Below are 18430 nucleotides of genomic sequence, written 5' to 3' on the forward strand. Positions count from 1 at the left end.
TTTAAATTCCCACTCAGCCCTGAAGCGCACTGGGTGAACTCGGGCCAGTCACTGTCTTACAGCCTAACCTATCTGACAGGGGTGCTGTGAGGATAAGAGCGGGAGAGGAAGAGTCATGGAAGCCACCTTAAGCTCCTTGGAGAAAAAGTGGGGTATGAATATAGTAGTAGTAGTAGTAGTAACAACAACAACAACAACAACAACAATAATAATAATATCTGGAGAGCCAAGCATGCTTAGCCAACTTCTTGTTAAAGTACTAAGGCTGCAATCCTACAGTTAACCAGGAGTAGGTCCTATTGAATTCAGTGGGACATACTTCTGAGAAGATCTGTGAAGGCTTGCTTTGCAAATTCCCCCCCCCTCAAGCAGTAGTGTAGTGGCAAATTCAAAAATGCAGGGTCCCTTCGCAGCCACGACACCTCCCATCCTCCCTCGCCGGGCTGCGAATGAGTTCCGGATTAATGTCTTCTCCCACAACCACAGACCTCCCTGGGGAGCCAATGAGCATGGAAGCGGAGAGTGTTAGCTACTGAGAAGAGTCTTCTCAGTGGCTCACTCACTTCCTTTCACTCTGATTGGCTCCAATCCGCCGGAAAGGACAAGGAAACACATTTGAAGACTCTTCTCAGTGGCCAACAAGCTCCCCTTTCATGCTGATTGGCTCATAGGATGTTGGAGACATAGAGACCCTGCTCCCCCCAAAAAGTCACCGCCTGAGACCCCAGACCACTACACCCCTACGCTCAAGCTGCCAAAGCTCCATCGCCGCGCAACGGATCCTGCAAAGTCGGAGGGGGCGGGAGTTTTTTTTTCTTTTTTGGAGGAAGGGGGACGATCCTCCCTTTCGCTTTCCCCACCAGACCCGTAGCGTGGGGGGGGGGGCTCTGTGGGCCCACCCCCTGATTCCCCTCCCAAATAGGTAATTACACTTATTAAGACCCCCCCACTTTTTAGATGCTCCCCCCCGAACATTTAGGGCCTGTCCCCCATCCCTCCCTGTGAAGCTCCGGCCGACTCCGGGGGAAGGGCCGGCCGCTCGGGGAGCCAGAAGGCGGCCCCACCGGCCCGCCCCTTCCATCCCGCTCTCTCTCCCGCCCGACGGCAGCTCCTCCTCCACCGCCGCAGCCCGGCCTGCTGTTGACAAACACGGCGCGCACCGCCGCGGAGCCTCTCCTTTCGGCGGGGCGCGCGCGGCGGACAGGTTCCCCGGAGCCCCTGGACGGCGCAGCGGAGCGGCGGGTCTTGCGCGGAGCCGGGAAGGCGGGGGCAGAGGGATGTGGCAGACGCTGGCCCTTGGCTCCCTTTTCTTCCCGGCACTTTTCGCCTTCTCCGTCCGGAGCCTGGGCTGGATCGCGCCGGCATGGAGCCTCAAGGACCGGATCGTCCTCAGCGGCAGGTAACGGAGGCTGCCGGCGCCGACGGAGCGGCCCCCTTTGGAGACGGGGCGCCGGGAACCCCGGGGGCGAGGGAGGGAGGAGGAAACGCACGGGAAGGCATTCCACCCGGATCCTCTTGGGCAACCGGATGGGGCTGAATGAAAACCGGCGGAAAGTTGGAGGGGGCGTGGGAAGTTGGAAATTGGCGGATCAGGGTCGAGGGAAGGCGCTTTCCCCCTCTCTCTCTGTCCCCCCCTTCCTCATTCCCCAAACAATGAGGCTGCAAGGACCGAGGAACGCGCAGGCAGCTCGCGGGGACTTCGACGCCTCCTCCGTTCAACCTGGGGTGCCTGTGGCTTTAAGAGCCGAGCAGGCTTTCGAGCGCCGCAGGGTTCGTCGGCAGGCTCTGGGAAAAGTCGGACGGGGCCAGGTTGACCACCTACTAACACCGAGGGTGGCTTTCGGAGGGAGGCGCCAGGGAACCCGAGGCCCTGGAGACGTGGCTGGAGGCCCGCTGGCCCTAACCATTGGCCGTGCTGGCTGCTCTATCTGGAGAGCACCAGGTTCCTCAGCCCTGATATGTAGTTCCTGGTTTCCTAAGAGGATTTCCACACAGCTTTCAGGGTAGGGAAAAGTTGAAATAGGGACATCTGCAGCCAGATTAGAGGGAAAATCTAGTCCGTTAGGGAATGTGGCTAGGGAGTTGTGGGGAAGGGCCGTAACTCAGTGGTGGAGCAACTCCTTTGCACGCAGAAGGCTCAGTCCCCGACAGCATCTCCAGGTAGGGCTGGGAGGACTCCTTGTCTGAAGCTCTGGAGGGCTGCTGCCAGCTAGTGTGTACAGCGCTGAGCTACATGTACCGGTGGCCTGGCTTCCTATGTTCCTATTGAAATCAGCCCTTCGTTCGGAACCATGAGGACTGGAATTTTGACTATTCTGAAGGGCAGAGCTGTAGCTCAGTGATAAGAGAACCTGCTTTGCACGCAAAAGGCCCTGGGTTTGATCCCCAAAGGCATCTCTGGGTAGGGCTGGGAATGTTTCTGCGCTGTGCGCAAGTCCGTGAGTCTCTCTCCATAGTAGACCAACGTTAATCTTTATTAATACAATTGATCGATATAATAGAACTGCAATTTATATTGCAAGGGGGGAAATAGCTCCAAAATCAGAGACATAGGAAAGATGCTAGAAAGTTTCGCCATGGGCAATGGAGCACCAAAGTCTGAGCGACAGAATATGTGTCCAATGGGGAGAGGGAATTTAAAAAGTCAGCACGGGCACGTAGTTGGGAAGAAAATGCCAGCCAGAAACGGGAACAGGAAAAAAAAAAGCAAGATTATCCCTAACAGGTTTATGTTTATTTTCAGGATGGGTATTTATTTCTTGTACCTATTTTCAGGATTTCCATCCCACCAGATCACAAAAAAGGTTCTATGGGTGACTTGCAAAATTGGAGGAAAAGGATTTTAAAAAGATAAAGATGCAGTTGCAAAGATAGGGCACTTGTTTTCAGTTTTACCAGCCTTCTGCAACCCGGTGCCCTCCGGAGGTTTTGGACTACAACTCCTATCTGCCCCAGCCAGCTGGCTCCGGAAGGCACTGGGTTGCAAAAGGCTGATGTCTGCGTACCACTCCGAAGCCATTTTTTATATTTCGTATTCCACTTATTTTCCCTGCCAGTGTGCGCGGTAAGATGGTTGGGCGGTCCATTTGAACACGCTCAAATTGCTAGATCTCAGCATGCAGGATTCCCACCCTAGGGTGCCCAAAGGAAAGGGGCTTGTGTGGTTCCTTTGCTGTTAAGGGCACAGAGCAAGGATCAGGAGGAACCTCGCTGTTCACACCACTCTTGCACAGGGCAGCAGCCTTATACCGAATCAGACCACCTAGCTCTGTATTGCCTGCACTGACTGGCAACTCTCCCGGAAGGGTTTTAGGCAGGGACCTTTGGCCACTGCACAACGGCCCTTCCTGTTCTTTATGTGCTGCTTTGCCAGGCGTAGGAGGACAAGTCTCTGCCCCGAGGGCTTTACAATGCACTGTACAGAGGAAGCACAGACAATTGGCCCATCTAGCTAAGTACTGTCTATGCTGGGGGTGGAGAGCCTCTGGGCCCCTCTGTCCGGCTCCCAGGACTCCCCACCAGGCCACACCCCTCACCTGACCTGCTTTGCACCCTTCTCGAGGGTTTTTGGCTGGCTGGGAATGTGCGCTTGAACTCTGATCGTGCCACTTGCTTGCCTCGATGGAGATCTGAGGGGAGTATGTGCAGAACCTGGCCTACCGCGCAAGGGTGACATTGATCTCCATTCCTCTGCCCAGTTTTGCTCCTGGCCCTGCTGGACACCGGTAGGTGGCCCCCAGAAGGTTGCCCGGAAGGGAATGCGGCCCTCAGGCTGAAAAGGATTCCCCATCCCGCTGGCCCTTAGCTATTGTTGTGCCTGAATCCGCCCTTGTGGAGTGTTGCTCATCAAAGCCGTGTGTGGCATCACCGACCCTGTGGAATTCCCTCCCCTTAAATATTAGACAGGCGCCATCTCTGTCATCTTTTGGGCACCTACTGAAGACCTTCTTTCAACAAGCCTTTTAAGCAGGGACCTTACCCCAGTCTGCGTCTGTGTTGGAATTGCTTGTTAATATGTTTTTAAACCTTCTTAAAAAAATTTTTTTTTACCTTTTTTTAAAAAAAAGATGTTTTGAAATCTTTTTTTAAAAAAATGTTTTTAAAAATGTTTTATTTTAATTTATTTTAAAGTCTGTTTTTATGATGTTTTAAAGTGTTTTTAGTGCTTTTGTTTGCCGCCCTGGGCTCCTGCTGGGAGGAAGGGTGGAATATAAACTAAATCGTAAAGAACTTAATTAAATAAAGCTGGTTGGTGAATTTCAAGGCTGTGGGATCTGAACCCAGGTCTCACCTCCTCGAGCCTGATATGCTAACCACTGTGCTGCCCTGGCCTTGGGTCAGGGTGTAAAATTGTTATCCTACACTGGGTGAATCCAAAGTTAAAAGGATGCACCTTTGTCGGTGAACCCACGGTACTGGGAGGTGTCCTCGGGGATTAACTCGTGTCCACGAGGGCATTTAATCAGCTGTGTCTTCCTCCCCACCCACCCTCATTATTTGTGGCAGCAAGACAATACTGGTCTGTGTTTGAATCACGAGGGGAAAGAAGGCAACCCTACTTGTTGAGAACTAGCAACTTCTCGCACACTGAAGTCTAGCGACTTGCAATGTCAGCCCGTCCGGAATTTTCCATCCCCAGACAAAATGGGCAGAGGCTTTACCGTTGTTACTCCCACCAAATATCCAACAAGTCCAGTCTAGTAGGACTTTTAAGGTGACCCCTGTTCGTCTGCCGTGGAAAAATGTGCAGAGTGCTGTCTCAACAGCATCCAGGCCAGCCTTTCCCTGAAACCTGATACCCTCCAGATCTTGCTGTAGTGATGATTTATTAAATTTATAACCTCCAGGAGCCCAGGGCGTCGAACAGACAAACGATAAAGCGATTAAAACACCTAAAAACAATTTCAATATCGATGCAGACGGTGGTGGGATATCTCTATTTTAAAAGGCTTCCTCGAGCTCCAGCTCTCAACAGCCCCAGCTAGCGTGTCCAGTGGCCAGGAACATCTCTAAAGGGCACTCAACTGGGGAAGGGTGGCCTAGGCCACTGTTCTTCAACCTCGTGCCGCCAGATGTTGATGAACTACAACTCCCATCATCCCTGACAGTTGACCATGCCGTCTGGGAATGACGGGAGTTGTGGTCCCACATCATCTGGGGGCACAAGGTTGGAGAAAGGTAGCCGAGACCTCTGGGGTGAGAGAGGGGCTCTGGTTGCTGCTGTCACAGTCAGTCCCGAGGCCTTGCTTGCAGGGGAGTTGTTCCCCGTCTCTGAAAACGCCCGTGGCGATTCTGGTTGGGAGAGCTGAACTGGTCTGGGTGGGATGAATTCTTCAACAGTTGCCTTCCACCCTGTCTGTTGACAGCAGAGCCTCCCAAACAGAATCAAGAGGCTGTGAATTCGAGACACGTAATCCTCTTTATCCACCCGTACATCAGGACACAGAAAGTTGCCTTGCCCAACTAGCCTAATGTTGCTTGCCGTAACTGGCAGCTTGTTCCCCAGGGTCTCCAGCAGAGACGGCTCTTCTCCATCACCTGCTGTCTCATCTTTTTTTTTTTTTTTTTTAACTGGAGTTGCTGGGGATTGAACTGGGGACGTTCTGCCCGCAAAGCAGGCTCTCTACCACAAAATGGTGATCTTTCCTGTCCTTGAAGGGAAACAAATCAAACTTTTAGTCTTAAAAGGGTTTAAAATTGAAATTCAGGGCACACTCTACTCACGCGTCTGATTAAAATCTCTCATAAGAACATCTGTTGGAAAGCGGGTAAAGTCGCTCTGCCTCTCTCGTCACAGGCGAACGTTTGGACATCCAGCGAAACTGAATGCTCGAAGATTCAGGTCAGACAAAAGGAAGATTTTTTTCCACGCAGTCCGTAGTTAATACTATGGCATTGAATGCAGCGATGGCCATTCACTTGGACAGTTTTTCAAAGAGGACTGGACAAATTAATGAGAGATAAGGCCATCGGTGGCTACTAGCCATGATGGCTAGGTTCCACCTCCACTGTCAGTGTGCCTCTGAATGCAATGCTGGGGTGTTGCAAGTGGCGACAGTTGCTGTTGTGCTCAGGTCCTGCTTTGGGGGTTGCCCACTGGGGGCATGTGGCTGGCATCTGTGAGACAGGACGCTGGACTAGGCGGGCCACTGGCCTGATCCAGCAGCCAGGCTCTTCTGATGTTGGGAGGCCGGTTCCCATCTCACCCAAATGAGGCATCCTTCACTGCATGTAAGCGGAATGCAAAGCACATGATTTGCATGCACATTGCACCCTATCGCTTTTCCCTCTGGCTCACTTCCATGCGCCACTTTCCTTTTTGGACATTTCAAAGTCCAGGAAATGCTTGGAAGTCTTTGGGGAGAAGGTGTGCCCGGAGCTTGGGTGCTGCTGCTAAGCTAGCCCCCTGCCCGCCCGATTTGCAATGCTCAGCAAAGTGGCAATTGCGCATAGTTTGTCCCTCCGGCCGCCCCCAGCTAGCGAGTCTTCCAAGAGGCCAAACAGACGGCCCTCTGGAACACCAAACACAACGTGGGCTCTTGCCAGAGAAAGAATGTATAAATAGCAAGTATTTATTGATTTAAGGATATTTGCCTTGTGTCCAGATAGACACAATGACCTTGCCAATTAGGGTTTATTTATTTATTTATTTATTAAATTTATATACCGCCCGACTAGCAATAGCTCTCTGGGCGGTGAACATAAAACAGCATAAAAATACAATGAATAACAAAATAATACTAAAATACAATCAACAATCCAATACAATAAACATTTTTAAAAGTAAATCAGTGCAACTTAAAATGCTTCAGAGAATAGGAAGGTTTTGACCTGGCGCCGGAAGGAAAGCAGAGTCGGCGCCAGGCGTACTTCCTCGGGGAGACTGTTCCATAGTTCGGGGGCCACCACTGAGAAGGCCCTAGATCTTGTCATCACCCTCCGGGCCTCCCTGTGAGTTGGAACCCGGAGGAGGGCCTTCGTAGCAGAACGTAGTGCACGGGCCGGTTCATATCGGAAGAGGCGTTCCGCAAGGTATCGTGGTCCCGCACCGTATAAGGCTTTATAGGTTAATACCAACACTTTGAATCTAGCCCGGAAACATATTGGCAACCAGTGCAAGCTGGCCAGAACAGGTGTTATATGCTCGGACCGCTTGGTCCTTGTCAGCAATCTGGCCGCCGCATTTTGCACTAGTTGTAGCTTCCGAACTGTCTTCAAAGGTTTAAAACCGTTTGTGGCGCAGCTGTGAGTGCCCCCCCCTCCAGTTCAAACAACGCTACGCTGCGATTCAGGAAGTCTTGGGTTCCAATCTTGCCCCTGCCATGACCTTTGGCAAGCTGCTGGCTCTCCGCTCTCGGTTCCCCCTGTAACAAAACGGGGGCTCATAATACTGGCTTACCTTACAGGGGCAGTGGGAGGGGGGCATCTGCGGTCCTGAAGATGTCGTTGGACTGTTGGCCAGGCTGGCCATCCGGGGTTGGAGTCCGATAGCATCTGGAAGGCCGCAGCCTCCCCGCCCCCGCCTTGCAGGGTTGTTGTAAGGGGTTATAGGACTAGGCTAGGGTTTCTCAAACTTCATTTTTCTGTCTCTTGCAGCAGTTGTAATGCCGTGCTAGATGCTGTACGATTTTGAATTGCATTTTTACCGGCGTGCGGCAGACCACCTGAATGAGGGACGTGGACCACTGGTGGTCCACGGACCACTGTTTGGGAACCCCTGGGCTAGATCAGGCATGTGAAAGGCTTTGAGTTCCCCATGCAAAGCCCGCAAGCGAGGCCTGAGCGCATTAGCACTCTCCTCAGGTGAGATCGCCAGCGACTGGCGTTCTGAGGCCGAGAGTGGGAGGAGGGCGTAGCCATCGTCTAACCCCCTTTTAAAGCCATCCAAGTTGGTGGCGATCGCTCCCTCTTGTGAAGAGCAAACTCTATAGTTTAAACTATCACTGGGCTCCTTCTGGGAAGAAGGGTGGGATATAAATCTAATATTATATAAATAAACCAACTCACCCGTGGCTCCCAAACATTTCCCCCCCATGGACCACATGAAAATGGTGGAGGGTCCTCCTGTACCCTTTAAGGATCCGTAACTAATTTTCTGCCTGTCAAAAGAACTGTAATGCGTTGAGCTAGATGCTGTATGTTTTTTAAAAATTCCCTTTCTATTGCTTCTTATATATAGTATCTTACAGTATTACAGTTTGAATTCAGTGAAATGCAATATAAGAAATTAAAAGAGCGATGAAATGCAACGAAAAATCTTGACGCGTTCGATGTGCCATCGTCCACCTTCGGCCACAAATCCACAGACTTCACCTGAGCGAAGCTGTGAGCCACAGTGTGGGAACCGCCGGTTTAAACCTCGCGCTGGATGAAGTGACCCTTCCTTTTGTCTGTCCTGAATCTTCCAGCATTCAGCTTCGCTGGGTGTCTACGAGTTCTAGAGTTACGAGAGCAGGAGGGGAAAATATCTTATGTATTTATTTATTAAATTTGTGAGTCGCTTTCCTACACAAACGTCTGCACTCAAAGCGACGGACAGTTAATAAAAAAATTAATTTAAAAAGCAAAAGATTAAAAAACATGTAATAAAAATTGCAAACAAACGAGTGCATCAGGCAGTGCAGTAACAACAGAAGCCCACCAAAAGCCTTCCAGTGTTCAGAATCAAACACCTGGGAGAAATGTTTTTGGCTGGCACCTAAAGATGGATCCTGATGGTGCCAGGTGTACCTCCCTGGGGAGAGTGTTCCACAAACGGGGCTGCCACGGAGAAGGCCCCATTAGTGCTGCCACTCTCTGCACCTCCTTTGGAAGGGGCACATATTGCGAGAGGCATTCCTTGAGGCATTGGGGTCCTGAGCCATAGAAGGCTTCATAGGTCAAAACCAGCCCTTTGAACTGAGCCCGGAAACCAAATTGGAAGCCAGTGCACTTAGAGAAGAAAAACTCTTCTCTATCTACGTGAAAGTTGGACAGTGAAAAAAAGTGCGTAAGAGAAAAATCAACTCATTTGAAATGTGGTGCTGGAGGAGAGCTTTGCGGGTACCACGGACAGCGAAAAAGAAAAATAATTGGGTGTTAGAACAAATTAAACCAGAACTATCACTAGATGCTAAAATGACAAAACTAAGATTATCATACTTTGGACACAGAATGAGAAGACATGATTCACTAGAAAAGAGAATAATGCTGGGAAAAACAGAAGGGAGTAGAAAAAGGGGAAAAAAATCAAACAAGAGATAGATTGATTCCATAAAGGAAGCCACAGACCTGAACTTGCAAGATCTGAACTGGGTAGTTTACGACAGATGCTCTTGGAGGTCACTGATTCATAGGGTCGCCATAAGTCGTGATCGACTTGAAGGCATATAACGACAAAAACTATAAAGTTCTGTTGATTGAGGATGGGGAATGTCTGTGGTCCTCCAGATGTTGTGGGACTCCAGCTCCCATTTCCCCCTGTTGGCATAGCCCATGGTCAGGGATGATGAGAGCTGTAGTCTGGCAACATCTGGAGGACCACAGACGTGTACCATCAAGGATGGTACTTTGCCACAGTAAGGCCACAGTGCCAACACTTCCCTCTGATGATTTCTCTCCATGCCTCTCCCCAGGCTGGTGTCGTCTGTCCAGGCCACGATGGCCACACTCTCCGGCATCATTGTCATCTTCAGCTGCAAGGATGTGGTGCATGACAGGTAATTTGAAAAAAGGAGGGTGGTCAACTGAAGCCAGGCGCACAGATTCTCAGCCGGGCTCCCTAGAGGACTTTCACCCGCAAGGTGCTTTGATAACAGTCGTCTCCCCCTCCTGGAACAAATCCCCTTAAATTCACTGGGGCGTGTGCATGTCTTCTGAGTATACACATGGGGATTGGGGCCGGATGGGATCAAACGGCCCACTCTTGGCCATTATATGGCTTGACTTTAGATGATAACTCAGTAAGTGAATTGTTCTGCGACAGGGAAGGGGCAAAGCTCAGGGCCCCCAGGTTCAATCTCCTGGTAGGGCTGGGAGACCTGATCTGAAATCCTGGAGAGCTGCTGCCAGTCAGCATAGACAATACTGAGCTAGATGGACTTGTAGTCTGACAGCTTCCCATATGTTGTCGAGGCCCAAATCCAGATCTGGGGTGCGTGTTCTCCAACTGGAAGCACAACGAGGCGGAGGGTCCTACTCTGTCGGGCAACTGAGGGCAGAAAGCCAGGCTCTTCAGTATTTATACCAGGCCGTGGCCAATCTAGGGGCTTCATCCTGCCCACCAATCAAGAGGCGCTGATGTCATATAGACACTGCAATTCCCTTCTGCGCCTGAAGGGGGCTCTGAGGATCGAGCCAAAATGAGATAGGTTAGGAACATAGGGAGTTGCCTTTTACTGAGTCAGACCATTGGTCCATCTCGTGGAGTTAACATGGTGCCCCCTGGGAGCTGATGGGAGTTGTAGTCTGCAGCATCTGGAGGGTGCCATGTTGGCTGCTCCTGGTCTACATGGACTGACAGCGGCTCTCCAGGAATTCAGACAGGAGGATGCTCTCAGCCTTACCTGGAGATGTAGCTGGTGACTGAGCCTAGGACTTTCTGCGTGTAATGCATGCGCTCTGCTACTGAAAATAAAGCAAGATTCCAGTCCTCATGGTTCCAAATGTAAGGGCTGATTTAAACAGAAACATAAGCTGACTTGCGCCAAGTCAGCCAATTGATCCATCTACCTCTGTGCTGTCTACCCTGACTGGCAGCAGCGCTCCAGCGTTTCAGACTGGGGTGGCGTTTCCCAGCCCTACCTGGAGATGTCATTAGGGATTGAACCCAGGACCTTTTGCATGCAAAACAGATGCCCTGCCACCGAGCTCTGTAGGAAGCTGCCTGTTACCAAGTCAGACTCTTCGTCCATCTAGCTTAGTATTGTCGACACTGGCTGGCAGCGGCTCTCTAGCTTCAGGTGTGTGTGGGGATCCATGTAGATAATACTGAACTCTGGCAGCCAGCATGGCCGGTTGTTGGGGTTGATGGGAGTGGGCGTCCCAACAGACGTTCGGCACCCCTGGTCTAAACCTTCTTGCAGGCCAGATGGGTGGGTCTAAATTCTGTTCGAAACTGGTCGCATTGCATCAGTTGAACGCCTTCCCCACTCTGGGCAAAGCTCCATCCCAGCGTTCAGCAAATGGGGGAAATGTTAATCTCTTTCCCAACAGGCCCTTTTGACAAGGCAGGTATTGCACAAAGAGTGGAAAACTTTGCAGAAATCGTTGCATCAGGGGACACCCAAAAAAGGCCCTTCCCTCCTTCTCCCCCGCCTGTCAGGGCTCAGGTTCCACAATTGAGCAAGTTAAGAGCAAAGAGGGAGGGGAGATCGTCGCAGGCAGTGAGGGACTGGGATAAAAGTGAACCGGTTTGCCTGCTCCAAAGCATCTGTGGCCAACATTTTGCGGGAGGGCCGTAGCTCAGTGGCAGGGCACCTGCTTTGCATGGCAAAAGGTCCCGGGTTCAAGCCCCAGCGTCTGCATGTAGGGCTGGAAACGTCCCCGGGTCAGAACTCCTGGAGAGCTGCTGCCAATCAGTGTTGACACTGAGCCAGATGGGCCAGTGGTTTGACTCGGTATAAGGCAGCTTCCTGTTTCAACCATTTATTCTGAACCATGAGGACTAGAAACTTGCTTTACTATTAGGGGAAGGACCACAACTTAGATTCATAGAACAGTAGAGTTGGAAGAGGCCTATAAGGCCATCAAGTCCAACCCCCTGCTCAATGCAGGAATCCAAACCAAAGCATTCCCAACAGATGACTTGTGGCAGAGCACCTGCCTTGTATGTTGAAGGTCCCAGGTTCAATCCCCGGCATGTCGCCTTGTTTGAAACCCCAGAGAGTCACTGCTAACCTGTGCAATGATGCACTGTCAAAGGTCTCACTTGGTAAAAAAAATACACAGCTTTTTATGCTTATTTGCTAGCAATTTGAATTGACAGGGCTTTTGGGGGGGGTAAGTGGGTAAACAGAACAAAACAAGGATACAATTTGAGAAATATAAAGTTACGACTGATCCAGCATTGACCAGTGGGCTGGACTAGATGACCACCAAGTCCCCTTCCATCTTTATAATTCTCTAGCATGGAGACAGAAAGGGGAAAACTTTTTTTCTCCTATGGTACTAGAACATTGAGGGATATCCAAAGCAGATGGTGGGCAGCAAGTTCAGGATTAACAGAAGTACGTTCTTTTTCACACAACGTGCAGTAAACATGTGGAACTCACTGCCATAGGCAGGGTGTTAGCTTTAAAACAAATAAGGGGTATATGAATCATGAAGGAAAATTAACCTATTTAGGGGATACTAATCGTAATGCTATATGGAGCCTCCACGTTTGGAGGCAGCCTAAATGCAAGTCATTCAGTCTGCAGGCTTACAATCTGAAACACATGACACAAAAGGAAAAAGAGATGAGGAGGGAAGAGGGGGACAGGGAAAGCAAACTCGCAAACCAATTATTAAAATGAAATCGTAGTTCTTATGATGACCAACTGGAATGGAAACGTGGAGGGGGGGGAATTTGGCCAAATGTTGAATTCAAAAATTTAGACCCATTGTAATTAATGAAGCTAAGTTGGTCATGCCCGTTGACTTCAACGGACCTGCTCCGATAGAACCCAAGGTTTGAAACGTGGACTTTCCCCAGCGGCAACCATTTTTGAACGCCCGATTTCAAATTTGAAACGTGGGCATGTTCAAGCGCGGTGAAGCTGATAAGGTTCAGGTCCCGGTTAGGCGCGCAATGTCTGCAAACACGGCCCGACCCCATTCACACCATGCCTTTGCTTGCCCTCTCTGACCAGGCACTGGATGGCGAGCGAGTACATCTGGATCGTGGTCTCCTACATGACCTATGACATCTACGTCATGTACCTCTGCCACTGGCACAAGTGCGAGGAGAAGGGGGAGGCGGAGGCCAAGCACTCCCTGGCCAGCGTCAAGAGTTTCCTGCGGAGCGAGAGGCTGATGGTGACACATCACCTCTTCATTCTCATCATCCTCACGCCGGTGGCTGTGGTGAGACCGCTTTCTTCTTTTTCCTAAAGGGATTTGACGTGTTCTAGGTCTGGCAGAGCATGTTCTGGGTCTGGTGCCCTCCACTACAGCTCCCATCCTCCCTTGCCGTTGGCCACATTGACTGGGGCTGATGGGAGTTGTAGTCTAAAACCTGGAGGGCAGCACCTTACCTACCCCTGTCCTAGACATCATTTATTTATTAGATTTATTAGTCACTGATGACCCGAAGGCCTCCAAGCAACGTAAAACAATAATGTTAGAAAACAAAAACAGAGATGCTCTCCCACAGAACTGGGGCAGCCCCTCAGAAAGCCCTGCTCTGAGTTCCCCAGCTTTGAAGGTGAAATCACTCCTGCTCAGTGGTGGTTGAACCTCTGGCCCTCCGGAGCCAAATCCGGCCCTCTGGGCGTCTCGGTCTGGCCGTCAGCACTCTCCCCGAGTGTGTGCTAGAAGTGAGCCTACTGTGTAAAGGTAAAAATTTACAGTTGTCGCTCCGCGCACTTTTTCCTCTGGTGCCAAGCACCACGGACGTGTGGCCCCTGGAAGGTTGTCCAGAAGGGGATGCGGCCCTTAGTCTGAAAAAGGCTTCCCACCACTTGTCTGCACCAATTTTAGTGCCTTGTAGGGTTGATGAGCTGAAAGCCACGTGCGATAGCTCTCCCCCCCCCCCACTAAAATCTTAAAAATGTTTATTCACAGCACCTCAGAGGAGAGCTTGGAGACTTCTTCGTCGGGTGCATCTTCACGGCTGAGTTGAGCACCCCCTTTGTATCACTGGGCAAGATCCTTATGCAGGTAATACAGCAATCCTGGACTCTCAAACGTTTGAGGCCCAACGCACTGGTTCCTTTTACGCCCAAGTTAAAATTAGGGACACATTTCACTCTGAGGTTGAAAGCAGCTGGTTTTCTGAAGGCAAAAATGCTTGGAATCCCCTGCCTCTGTTTCTCCATGAGTCACTGATGTTAAACAACAACAGCGCAGAACAGTGACTCATACACAGAAGCAATTGGGGAGTCTTCTCGGAGAGACGGCAAACGTGCTACGGCAGCGACTCTGAAAATGATTGAAAGGTCCGGTGCAGATGCACCACTGATTTACTTTCCTCCAGCAAAAGCTGACTGGAAAGACGTCAGAGCGGTCACTCACACAGAGATATGATGGGTAGGCTCCTCTGTGAGCAAGAAAGGCCCCTGCTCTGCTTCAAGGGCTGGTCCAGTAACAGCAGACATGGAGATGGGGAACAACCAGCCTGCAGCTGGTTGGTGGAAGGAGAGCAAGGCCAGAGCAGGGACTTGCACAGAGACAGTGGTCAGCCTCCTCTGAGGGCAGGTAATCCTGCAGCATCTATGCACTGAGTGATCCAGTCAGTGCAAAGAAAAATCAGAATGAGCCACTCCTGGTGGCCGCTGAGTGGAAGGAGGTGAGCTCTGAGCATGTCTCCTTCAGAGACACAACAGGTGGCTTCTTCCACAGGTGGATAATCCCGATGCCTTCCTGCATTAGGAGTAACAAATAGCTTGATTCAGAGATGTGGCAAAATTACGCTCCTCACCTCTCTAGCAGAGGTGAAGCCAGAGCACTAAATCATCCAGAAACACATCAGGCACCCTCCTCTCTGTCTCTGGGCTCACAAAAGCCTTGAATTAGTCAAGTGGCTTTTATTTTTCAGTGCGCTAAACTAGCCCAGCGTTGCTGCTGCAGCAGATGTTATTTCCCTGGTTGGGATGGCGGGGGGCTCCTTTGTCAACCTTCTCAATGTTATTCTCCTTTCGTTTGTCTGGTCAGCTGAAACTGCAGGATTCTCTCTTGCACAAAGTGAATGGGATCCTCGTGTTGGTGACCTTCTTCGTCTGCCGGATCCTCCTCTTCCCCTTCATGTACTGGGCCTATGCCCAACAGACAGGCCTCTCCATCTACAAGGTGCCCTTCCACATCCCCTTCCACTGCAACGTGGCCAACGCCTTGCTCATCGCCCCACAGCTCTACTGGTTCGCCCTCATCTGCCGGAAGGCCCTGCGGCTTTACAGCAGCTCACCGGCTCCAGACCGAGCCAGATAACGGCGGCCTTGCGCCTGTCCCGCAACAACCAGGCTGCCTCGACTTTCCGAATCAGCATTGTAGGGGACCTCTCCGTTTGGAACCTGCAAAGGTTTCGCCCTGGGGGAACTGATGACCTTCAGCCGATGCCTGGGTTAAATCCGTTGCCATACGGCAGGAACGCGGCTGGGTTTCTGTTTGTTTTGACGAGAAAGTGCATCTCTTGTGTGCACAGAGCTCACGACTGCATGGGAAAGAGCCCGGCTGCTGCATCAGCTCAAAGGGGTCTCATCTAATCCAGCACTCTTCTCACAGTGGCCAACCAGCTCCCCCAATGGGAAGCCAGATGTCGAGCGCTGGGACCCTGAAAGTTGCTGGTGGCTAGCAGAACAGAGTGTGTCAGGATCCACCTCCCCCCCGGGCCCATCTTAACCTCCAGGGCAGGGGTGGGCAGAATGTAGATCTGGCTCTGCTGGTAGTAGATCTCTGGATGATTTATGATCGACTGACAAGGATTTGTTGCCTCCCAAGTCTTGAGCAACAGCGGCAAGAAAATAATGCTTCCCCCTCTCCTCACCCCAAAGATACCGCAGAAATGAAGAAACCTTTTGAGGGGCAGGAGAGGAGAGGGCATAACCCAGAGTGGATATTTTTTTGCGTGAGAGGACTGTGTGCTCCGTTCAGTTCTGGTACTCAAAACAAAACCCTGGGCTTGGAATTGATGCGCCGGTTCGGCTTATTCAAGCTGCACTTCCACTGTAAGGACATCAATCCCTAGCTGTCAAAACGGGGCAAGTGATACGGAGTCAGTGTTTAGAAAAAATGCGGGCCGTTGTATGGTCCGGTCAACATATTTGGGATGTGGATGACCAGGCAGCTGCGAGGAAGGAGGGGAGCGTCCCCCCTTGGGATCCGGCCCTGTGGCCAATTCAAACATGTCAGCGCCCAGGTTGGAACCTGTTGAGCGGTTCCCCATACCGTTTATACTTTGGGAAGGCCCTGGCGATTCTAGCGCAAACGCCCACGCTAGCAGCGCCACGGGACGTGCAACACGCCACACTGGGGCGGAGCTTCCCTATGCAATCGGCACCTCGGGCTTAAGATGGTGACGGTGGCCACCTGTTTGGAAAACAAGAGGTCTGCGGACAGGTCTTCAGGTTCATCCTGGCGTGGAGAAGACATGGCCCTCTGGATGTTGCCAGACGCCCATCTCCCTTGGCCATGATGGCTGGGGCTGATGGGAGTTGGCCACTGAGAGAGATGCTGGTCCCCCAGCCCTTGCATAATCTCTTCGTTTCCCGACGGGAGGGGCCCCGTCACTTCCTCAGCCAAATTTCTTCTTGGTGAAGCTGGTGGGACAGAGGGACCATGATGTCATAGCTTGGGGTGGAGCACCCAGACCCTGAGCAGCTTGACCAAGGAGAAGCCAAAGTGTTTATCCTTTTCTAGCTCCTCGTTTTGATCTTTCTGGGATCTCACCACTCAAGTGCCATTCTGCCTACAGGAACATTTTCTGGTGATTAATGCTACTGGTTTTGAATTAGCAACCCTTTTGAGAGCATGATCCCTCCTCTGGAGGAGAGGTAGCCAGCATCGTCCCTTCCAGGTGTGGCTGGACTTTATTGAGAAGAGCCCTGCAGGCGGATCAAAGGGGGCCCGTCTAGTCCAGTATCCTCACAGTGGCCAACCACATGTCCCAATGGGAAGCCCGCAAGCGGGTCCTGAACACAACTGCAACTCTGTGGTTCCCATTCCAACAACTGGAATTCAGAATCCTCCTGCCTCCGACAGGGGAGGGAAAACATAGACACTGGGGTTAGTCAACACTGATAGCCTGATCCTCCATGAATTGATCGAACCCTCTTTTGAAGCCGCCAGGTTGGTGGCCGTTTTAACGTTGTGCTGTGCATTTTGTCTGTCCTGAATCTTCCAACATTCAGGTTCACTGGATGGCCCCAAGTAATAGTATTAGGAGAATTTTCTATCTGCTTTTTTCCATACGGTGCATAATTTTAATATACCATATCCCCCCTTTTACTCGCTTCCCCCTCTTTCTTTTCTAAACTAAAAAGCCCCATATGTTGTAACCTGTCCTCATAGGGGAGTTGCTCCAACCCCTCGATAATTTTTGTTGCCTTTTTCTGAATTTCAGTGCCCAGCTGCTAGCACAACCAATGGTCAGGGATGACAAGAGTTGCACAACATTGCGTTCCCCCTCCTCTTGAATACCAAAAGTTCTGATCATGGCTATATCTTCCAGCTTGCCTTTTTTATTAAGACGGATAATGTGCCTTTCACACAACAGGAAGAAAAATGACCCTCAAATCACTTTCCCCCCACAAAAGTTCCTTTCTTCCCCCCCTTTTGGCTGCTTTGATAAGCCTCTGGCTTATCTTGCAATCGCCACTTTGGAGACCACCTAGAAATCATGACCTATTTACGTCTCCAGCGAGGTGTAGGCCTGCGAGTTATTTTTCCTTTGAAAGAAAGCTCCCTTGCCAGGAATGATGGGCATTAAGAATCCAGCAACATCTGGAGGGCCAGTGGTTTCCCATGCTGCCCTAGATATTTACATTTTGCTCGGCCCCCTCCAAAGAATGATAAAAGACAAGGAACATATTGTAAATAAGATAGTTTCTTCTAATCTCCCTTAAGCAGAGGATTTGACACTTTCATGTTTGGGTCCTCCAAAAGATCATAAAGAAGTGCCTAGACCTGCCAAAACGCAATAGCCACTTTCACTGTTTACACTACTCTTTGCCGGGAGCAGCCAAAAGTCTTGCGGGGCATCAATGGCAATGCCTGGCAGATCTCGAGGACGAGAGTTCCCTTTTACTGTGATACGGCCCTGACGAAATGGGTGAAGAAGCAAACGACTTTGTCGCAAATGGTTTTACATCACTGAAATCCCTGTTGTTTTCTCCCTTAAGATTACAGCCTTGGGTTTTTGTGTTTTGAAAGCAGTCAAATAAAAGATACCTGCTGAGAAATCTGAACTGTCGACTCTTGATTCTCTTCCTCTTAGTTCCTAACGTTGAGTCACTATCCCCTTTAACTTTTCAGGCTACTCTGAAACGTAGGAAGTAGCGATGTCCTGAATCTGGTGCCCTCCAGAAACATCTGGACTCCACCTCCCATCATTCCACTGAGCATTGGCCGTGCTGGGTGCTGGAAATCCCAACAACATCTGCAGAGGGGATACAGGTTTCCCACCTGTAGACCAGGCGCGGGGATCCTTTGGCCCTCCAAATGTTGCTGAACTACAACTCCCATCAGCCCCTTAGCAAGCATGGCCAACGGCCAGGGACAATGGGAGATGTAGTTCAGCAGCATCTGGAGGGCCAAA

At 50.8% G+C, this 18430-nt stretch overlaps 1 protein-coding gene across 1 annotated transcript; it reads left to right on the forward strand.

The window, feature by feature from the left end:
• The first annotated feature begins 1110 nt into the window (after positions 1–1110).
• TLCD3A (TLC domain containing 3A) lies at positions 1111–18074 on the forward strand. The gene is made up of 5 exons (XM_061604838.1): positions 1111–1399; positions 9615–9698; positions 12831–13044; positions 13744–13839; positions 14833–18074. Exons 1-5 carry the CDS (start codon positions 1278–1280, stop codon positions 15103–15105), a joined length of 789 nt encoding a protein of 262 aa, XP_061460822.1. The 5' UTR covers positions 1111–1277; the 3' UTR covers positions 15106–18074.
• Positions 18075–18430: the final 356 nt, after the last annotated feature.

Source organism: Rhineura floridana, chromosome 21 (assembly GCF_030035675.1).
Source record: "Rhineura floridana isolate rRhiFlo1 chromosome 21, rRhiFlo1.hap2, whole genome shotgun sequence".
In the NCBI taxonomy this organism is placed as follows: domain Eukaryota; kingdom Metazoa; phylum Chordata; class Lepidosauria; order Squamata; family Rhineuridae; genus Rhineura; species Rhineura floridana.